This window comes from Cloeon dipterum, chromosome 1 (genome assembly GCF_949628265.1).
Source record: "Cloeon dipterum chromosome 1, ieCloDipt1.1, whole genome shotgun sequence".
In the NCBI taxonomy this organism is placed as follows: Eukaryota; Metazoa; Arthropoda; class Insecta; order Ephemeroptera; family Baetidae; genus Cloeon; species Cloeon dipterum.
Genome location: NC_088786.1, coordinates 2090508 through 2099630, shown reverse-complemented (window position 1 = coordinate 2099630; position 9123 = coordinate 2090508). Strand labels below are relative to the sequence as shown.

The window sequence follows — 9123 nt, the reverse complement described above, 5'->3', positions numbered from 1 at the left end:
CATGACGTCGAGGAGGTGGAACACTATATTCTACAATAGGAAGTTCAAGCGAGTAAAACGACAGCAACAAATAATAGCAAAATAGGCATGGCTTTCTGGTGTGGCTCGCATTGTTAAGTACTGGCAGCCCAATGTCAGAGATGGCAAAAAGTGGTTAATTAAATAACTTCTCAAATAGCCCAAAGGGCTGGTAGGAGGCGCCACTGGCTGGTTTTCGAAACTTTCCAGTGGCCTTAGGGACGAATTTCTGGCGTTTAATTCAATAGAAAGATTTCGGTGCGGATTAGGTCCAAGCTCCTCTGCGGCCACTCGGGCCCCAAGCGGGACCCGTTGAGCTCATAGCCTACAGGTTGAGCTGAGCAGAGGCTCTTAAAAAAATTCATTTTAATGGAAATGAAATAAAAAATTTAAAAAATATCTGGTCATCAAACTTCCGAGTTGGGCTGGAAAAGTTACTGATAAAACCATTTGCATACAGACGTGGCATTTAGCCCATATTCATCATATTTGTCGCAGCTCGAGGCACGTTTCAAAAGGTAGCTTATTTTATTAGTTTAAATGGAATTGCTGCTCTGGATTAATATGCACTAACGCAAAGCTCATTTAATTAAAATGCTGCATTGAAATGCAGCATGCATTATACTTATCCAATTCAACTTATTCAACGCAAGTCTCATGTTCGTCTAATAAGCTAAATAAAAACGGCAAGATGCAGAAGGAGCTTTGCGAGCAGAAGGGAAAACTTTAGCGAATCCACTCTCAACGGCAGTGCATCCAACATGCATGGCAAAGCTCGCTCAGAGAAAGTTGTTGTGTTTATACCAACCACTGAGTGAGTTTGCTTATGTTAGTTACTCAATAAGTAAATATAACATCCGACCGCGTAATAAATGCTGGCTTCTATCCTGCTGCCCAATAACGCAGAGCAGTCGTAAAAGCAACAGCAGTCGAAAATCGAAAATTGCGAACACACATCTGTTGAGCGGGGAGAATATTTTGCTGCACGCACCACGTGAAGCAACGTATACTTTGCCCATAGAGAGTGCGGTAGGTACACACATGGTGTACATACACGAGAAGAGCTTTTCATATAGGTCTGCTGCGGCCGCCGTGGATTTTATCTCAATTGTCATCATGCGACAGTTCTGGCGCACGGCACAGCTAGTGGTCATATTTTCACCTCTCTTCTTTTACAAGTAATGATAATTGTACAACTCGTTATTTCGCAGCTAATTGCACCTGACAAAAGCGGGAAAAATTGCTTTTCAAGCAGGCTGACGGCTGCATGCTCGTGTAATGAAAAGCTAGAGGCCTTTTGGGTTGATGCATGTCGCTTTTTGTTCGCTAATAATCATAACGGTTTCTGCGCTCTGCACAGCTCTTCGCCCATTTTCCACGAATATTAATAAAACGAAAAACACGACCAACAGTGTCAACATATTTTTAATAACTCCATCGTGTTTTGAATTTATCTCGTCCATTTATAAGAGCTCTTGAAAAAATAATTTGCTTTTAAATTAAGCACTTCTAGAGGGTCGGCGAAGGAGGCAATTATTGTTGCTCTCAATCAGACCTTTCAATGAAATTACCAAGTTTCATAGTGTCTAAAGACAACATGTTCATTATTGAATATAACAAGAGTTTGGGAGAGACAGGTAAATTGAAGCAACCGTAGCGCATTCTATGAAACTATTTAATTGGTTGCCATAAAAACATGCTGGTATTTAAATTCTCGACTCTCTGGGTAAACTCGTCTTTAAACTCTCTGGTTTTCACACGCATTTGCAACGCAAAGTGAAATTCATACCCGTAATTAGCCTGACTGAAACCTCAGTGCCTTTAACGGTACCGTTTTTCTGGTAGCTTACCGCAGCAGTCAATAAATAGCGATCGGATCGAAACCAGTCTGTTAACTGACCGCCGTCAAAACAGCTTCGCAGACTGAAGCTTGTTCATTATTGATTTTAAGTAGAGGAGACGAGACTCGACGGAATGTGCAATTATTCATTCCCCCATAGTTCCAAACTTTGCACATTCGTTTTCTCTTTGTTTGCGCCGCGGCAGAAAGGCAAATTTATTCTGAGGTCCAACGCAATAATGAGAGAATTCGGAGGCAGTCACGAAACGAGAGCGTGTTTACCCTGCTCCCCCGAGAGACAAGTCTAAACACTTCACGAACGCACTTTTTGTCAAGTGCTGTGCGTATTATTTTTGTTACTGCTGATCGCATCTCGTGCGCACACTTCTCTCTATTTGTTTATGAATAGCGTGCTGAGTGCAAGTGCATGTGTGCACCGAAAAAGCGCTTTTCCTACTGCAACCCTACACGCCCCAGCATTCTCTCAAAACGCGCCGCCACCGCATTTGTTTTGAGAAGATCGCGTTGCACACTGTGAGAGAGAAATGTGGGGTTTGTATTAGAATACACACGTGGTGCCCTTCGCTCTAAATCTGTGGAGTTCCGAAATAACGATCAATCCCGATGAATTTCATGTGCAAAGCCAGTATCCATAAATCAAGTCTAGTTCAGAGGGGAGCGACATGTACACTCTTCCAAACACTAAATCATCCGCCAAGAAAGTAAAATTTCACCCTTAATTGCTTTTCTCGTTAAAAAAGCACGTGGAAGCAGTATCTGTACATGCGAATAAGAAAACATTGACAAATTCCCCGGCGCACTAAAGCCGCCTTGAATAATTTTAAGCCGATCTTGAGGGTGAAATTTAGAGCCTGCTCGTCGGTGGTTAATTGCGCGAGGGCGGCACGGCGTATGTTTTATTTGGCTCAAATTCCCAGGCACATTACACGCCTCTCTATAATTAACATAAATATTTCACGCCGCACAACATTCCATTAGGGCGGCCGGTTGCGGCGCAGCGCCGGCGACTGTGTGAGCCGGGCCTAAAATGTAAGCAGGCGGCCAACCCTTCTTTTCATACGCTCATTACACACCCCTACGGCCTAAGTGGTGCAATAATAAATCAATTAGTGCCTGACACGCGTGCTAGATTTCTCCTACCTGAACCTCACTCCCACGCAGACGCATTGAATTGCAATAAAACAGCAATAATACTCACGACCGCAGCTCTAAAAATCAGTAAGTGAGATAAATGTGACGATATAAAATTCCAATTATTTCGAGCCTGCTGCTTGCATTGCTCTGCACCGAGAATAAACTCAAGGAGTGCACCCTGTGCAAAAAAGCACTAAACTTGCGGCAAGTTTACAGTGACCATATACTGATTAAATTGTTTGTATTCTTTGCGGTGGGAGGGTTTCCGTGATTTATCGTTTTTGTAGCTTTTCTGCTTGTTCTCCTGGCTTTGTTCTTCCATTTTTGCTTTGCATTTCATTACTATTTTTTTTAAATTTAGGTGGCTTCTTTTGATTATGTAGTTTTGTTAATGTTCAGATAACCTCTCCGAAATCTATTACAAACTGAAAAATCAGCTTTAAATGCACGTGAGCTTATTTGGCTCTATTTTAATTTTTCTGCCCTGGCTGGTATTCTCCCCTTGTAAGCCGCGTTCACAGAGAGCGCGCGCAAACACGTAAAAAAGCGTCGATTTTTGCGCCAGACTGTATTCTCCGGACCGAACCATAAAAAGTCCATTTACGTATTTATTTGGGTGTGCGCGCCGCGTCGAGGGGGATTTTTTGGATTTGAACCGCTGGGGTGAATTAAAGAGAACATTTGTCGACGTGGGGCTCGGGTCTGCTGCTCGCGTTCACTTGCCACCCCCGCGCCACTCGCTGGCTAGAGTTGCTGCCGATGCTGTTTAAACGCTCCTTTTGTTTCGACGGGCCGCCAGCGCCGCCGATTACAAAAACAGAACGCTGCTTGCCCTTTGCGATAATAGCTGGCGGCTTCAAACTTTAGTATATGGATCTACAAAGCGTCGAGTATGTAATTGATTACGCACAATGTTGATGACGGCACAACTACTGATTTTGAGCAAATGTTTGACTAGTTCTGCATGTGTACAACATTTCTCGGAATTCCAATTGAAATTAATTATTCAAACGGTGGCATATGTAATTGAGAACAACCAAAACTCGATCTAAAATCATTGAACAATTTGATGCATAATATTATTTGATGTTGATACACTCTCAAGTCTGTAAACAATTTATTAGTATAAAGTTTAAAATTTGTGAAAATTCCTTTTTACTTGAATTACTAGCTAAAAATGAAGAAAAAGGAAAAAATTCAAAGGTTGCTGTTTATTGGGAGAAAATCGGATGACTAATTCTGTAAAATCATGATTTATTTCGCAATTTCGATGATTTTCCCTCATAATTCGCACACCATTGGATAGATCGTGACGAGAGGGACCAAAATCAAGCATAAAATCATAAAATCTAGAAATTGGCAAAATCATAAACTTAACTGTTCCTTGGTATGTACTGATTTTTTAGAGATACACTGTCGCTAAATTTCACAAGCAATGAACTTTTCCATAGTCAACGATGTAAAATATTCTCAATTAATGGCCTGAAAAGTTCTACTTAAAAGAAAACCTGGTTATAATCTTTCTGCCTAATGACTCCATCAGTTGTCATCGAATTCTTCTATCTCAAGTTTGTTGTTGTCATTACTCTTCCACGAATCGAATAAAACAAACAATTCTTTTTCTTGCATTGGTATACATACAACATATCTTTAGATTGAATAGTCTGCACTAAGAGGATGGAGAGGGCATTATAACAAAAGGCCTCTTATCGATTTTTTGCTCTTTCAGTACTTTGCTCTTTAAACTTCTGGTGGAGTTGAGCAGTAAGCGCATTTGTCGTCAGCATTTTTGCCGGGTAAAAGTCTTGAATTTATCCCTTCGCGCAACGCCTCTCCCTTTTTAAGTTATGCAAAACGCGTAATAGTTTCTCAGAGTTGCGCACATTAAAGGGCGGAAAGCGGCGGCAAAGGGTTGTCAATCCCACCGTGGCGGCAATTATTGTTGTTTGCTCCCCGCTGCGAATGCAAATTTCCGAAAAGCAGCAGCAGCAGCGCAATTGTGCATTTGCCGCACGCGCTGAGCTTTGATAATCTTTGCATACATAATTACCCAATTCCTGGAAAGAAACCCGCCGAGCCTTTTAATACGAACACCATGCACTCAGGCAAAATTTTTAATAGGGTTTCGCCCCCATTCCCTTGCGAGATGTAATCTGAGAGGGCCGCTCTGCCCTCAGGAAGCTGTGATACATATTTTAAAATTCGGGTTAATTTAATTTCCGCTTCTCCGACGACCGCTTCTTTTTCACCAAAAGGGCGCGTTTGCAGAAGGCGGATTGAAAAGTAAGAAGGCGAGAACGTGCGTTCCGCAGACGCCTAATGAGTTCGAGCAAATCCATCGCAAACTCATTAGCAAAGCGGCACTTGCAACTTTACGAGTCGTGAAACAGCAAAGCTCTTTCGGCAAAGCGTGCATTTCCACTGACTTTTTAAAAAAGAGAGCTCTCGCACGCGCGCAGGTAAAAACGCTTCTGCTGAGAGATAAATGTTTGAAACACACAGAGCAGCAGGGGGAAGTGTTTTTATTAAAAATAAAAAGGGCCCGCCGCCACTGAAAGACATTGAGTGAGCACTTTTTTGACTTCGCTCTCTGTTAGTCTGAGTAATAAAAGGTGAAATGTTAAACCCCCGCTGCACACGTAAAATAATCAAAGAGGGGGGTTTGCTTTCCACCCCGGCTTGCCATAGTGACAGCGAAATTTTGGACATTTAGTTAACGCGTGAGCAGAGAGAGCCGCTTTTTTAACTTGAACGCGCAAAGAGAAAAGAAGCAGCCGAAAAACACTTTGAGCGCCGCAAGATTGGTTTCCTTTTCGGCACAAATTGCGCGCGCAGAGCGGAATTTAATTAAGTGTAGCCAAACTAGAAATTACGCTCCCCGGACTTCTTCGTAGAGAGGTAATAAATTAAGCCAATTAGAGGGCGCAAAATTTTGCCGGGAATTAATTTTCATTACATTCTCTCCGGAGCAGCAGACAACCACGGGTGAATACCTAAAGTACTCTCAGGTTCAGATACACGCCAAGTTTTTGTGCGAAGCCGCCAGGGCAGAGGGGAAATGCGCTAATTTTGACTAATTGGCATAGCAGAAAATTGTGCTACCAAAGCAATCAGACATACGCGCGACAAAACACTCTCAGTCGGGGCATTGTATCTCAGTCGGGGTGGAAAAGGAAATTCGTTTTTCAGAAAAGCTAATGATATTCATTAGCAAGCACCCTACTTGCAATAACTCGGAGAATGGGAGCAAAGGGAGTTAAGAATCAGAATTTTAATCAAGATCTATCTCAGGGGTAATATATTGCTTTGATAGTACATCCCTCTACCTGAAAATTCTGTTTTTATGCGTATTCTTCAGATAGAAATAAAAATATCCTAATTCTAATTAATTTTATATTGTGCCGTTCATAGAGGTCATATAATTCAATTCAATTCCTTACACTGTCAAATCGATGCTTAAAATTAATTTTGTTTGTAAGCCAAGGACACTTAGTACATATTAAGGGAAAGTAAACTCTCTGAGAATGGACAGTAGAGTTGCGTATAAGTCTTACAAGATCGTATTCCAGTGCCTTAAATCCCTGAATGGAGATAGCCAAAAACCGAACAACGTGGTCTCATAATTTCTTGGTAGTCCTTGTAGCAACCTCTGAAAAATTTTAATGAGCTGCAATGCAAGGCTATCAAAAGCTTGCTCCAAGCAAAATAAATAAATATAAACTTTTTTTAAATGCATAGTGATTTGTCTTAACTATTGTCATTCCACTCGATTCCAAACTATGTTTAAAAATTATTTTCTATTGAAAGAAACAACAAAATCCTTGGATGGATTAAAAATTTTGTCTATATGGCTACCAATAATTAATCTATGGAAATTCACTAATACAAACATTCAACACAATTTCTTCACCCTTTTTACTGTCAAGTCTTCCTCTATGTTGTATGTATTCCCTTTAATTCATTTGACAATATTATTCTTAGTGTCATATCTTAATTTAGCTTCAAACACCTCAGTTTTTTCTATTATATATTTGTTACAATTAACTGCAAATTGGTTTAAATTTTTTGTTTGAAATTTTGCATTTCATTATTTTGTTGCTCGTCGTGTTCTCTTTTAGTTTGCACTCTGAAATGAGTGTAGGCGGATGTTTTCAACGATCGCTGATGCAAAATTCTCTGCAACTAAAACTCATGTGGCTACGCAATTTGTTTTGGAGGTAAATTACTTCTGACCTGAGGCCTGTGGAGCCAAAACAACTGCTGTTCAGTACACAACAATTCAATATATGTTCAAGTCTCGCATGCCTGATTGTGCCATGTTTTTTTATATTATTTTAATTTTAAATAATTCAATTTTGCTGAAACAGCAAGCTGATCATTTCTAACTGCCATCTGAGAGTGACAGCACGGCAAGGCTCGATGACCGAGTCGAATGCACGCGGAGGTCTCATTAATTAATTTTACGGTGCTGCGTTCCGTGTGCGCGCACCTCGGCGAGCAGTTGGTGCGGGCGGCGCGGGGGGCGCTGCCGGGCGAGTCGGCGCCGCGCACGTCCCCTCGCTCTCTCGCACGGCCGGCTGGCTCTGGCTGCCTGCTGACTTGCACTCGGCTCCGTTTGTTATTGTGGGCGGCAGAGACTGCAGGCGCTGCTCCCGCGACGGACACGGCTTGTCCTGCGCTCCGCTCGTCTCCTGTGCCCGCGTATACAAGCGTTGACGCTCTTAGTGATTGTTGCCTGTGCGGCGATTGTTGCGGTTTGTGGCGTGCGATGCGGAACATCAAGAGTGTCGTCGGCATGCAGTTCTTTGGATACTTCCTCGCCCTGCTTTGCCTATGCGAAATTCAAGGTGAGACTTTTACACTGGACAACTCGAGTGAAAATTTTTTTTCTTGTAATGGTAACAGTAGGTTGAAATATGAACAAATAGCATTTAATCTTTTTAACACGTTATTGCTGTTCAATTCAAGTAATTTAATTTATATTTAAAAAATCTCACGATCTAAATTTTATTATCTTGACATTTGAATAGTTTATTTCAACATTAGATAAATGGTCTGAAATTTTAAAAGCTTATAATCAATTGCGGTATTACTCTCGAATTCAAACTACTCATATTTTTTCTTTAAATAAACGTTTTAATGACTTAATTTTATCAAAAGCTAATCAACACTTGGAATTAACTCCAACTTGGAGTCAGTTCTCAGAATATGTTTTTCAATTCAACATGAATAAAAGCTTTTGAGTGCTTTTTTCTCCTCAATGGGAGGGATTTCAAAATCCATAAAATATTTTTTCCTTTCAAATCTCTGGCGGCCTAAAACCTGTCTCTTCACATGAGATGAGAAACACGTTGAAACTATAACGAAACGGCTTTTATAACATTTTATATGTGTTTCGTTTCAGCTTGAAATAGTGATCATATATAAAAATATTAAAGTTCAGCTCTGTAAAGACAACAAATATGTTAACTGTCAGTTATATGTGCCAATGAAGTATAATCTTACTTAAGCTATTTTAAGTATAATATGTTATATCGTTTACTGTTTACTTGCCTTACAAATGTGAATCTGGACATATTTATCGAAACTCAAATGATTTAATGTGAACCTAATAAAGCAGAAAACCAAACATATATTTAATAAGTTTATAATCCTATGCCGCAGTATCAGTTTTTAATACCAGTTCCCACTTTTAAAAGTATTTACCCTGCAAAATCTTAATTTTTAGCAGCGTAAACTGGAGAAACTCTTCCTATGTAGTAAAAGACATTGAATTTGGAAAAATCTTGCAAACGAATCAAACAACATCAAGTAGGTCTTCAATTTTTTACCCCCTTTGAATTTAGCAGTTAGAGTTGAAGAAAAAATCGGCTAAAATCTCCCTACAGTAAAACCACAATTTATTTCACAATTTAGGGATTTTTTCTCAAAATTTGCACACCGTTGGATAGATCGCGACAAGAGGAATGGAAATCGATAAATTTGGCAAAATCTGCGATCTGTTCTATGGTCCTCATTTTAGAGATTAACTTTTGCCAAATATCACAAGCAATAAACTACTAATTATTATGTGTGTAAGTCAACAAATAATGCTATATGCTCTTAATTGT

At 40.3% G+C, this 9123-nt stretch overlaps 1 protein-coding gene across 3 annotated transcripts in view; it reads left to right on the top strand.

The window, feature by feature from the left end:
- The first annotated feature begins 7600 nt into the window (after window positions 1–7600).
- Window positions 7601–9123, top strand: part of LOC135941088 (cell adhesion molecule 2-like) — a 140582-nt gene continuing 139059 nt past the window's right edge. For 2 of the 3 annotated variants that reach the window (XM_065486370.1, XM_065486362.1), the window contains exon 1: window positions 7601–7860. In XM_065486370.1, the coding sequence (XP_065342442.1) occupies window positions 7782–7860 (79 nt within the window). In that variant the 5' untranslated portion in view covers window positions 7601–7781. The remainder of the gene's footprint in view (window positions 7861–9123) is intronic. The other variant, XM_065486379.1, reaches the window with a different exon arrangement.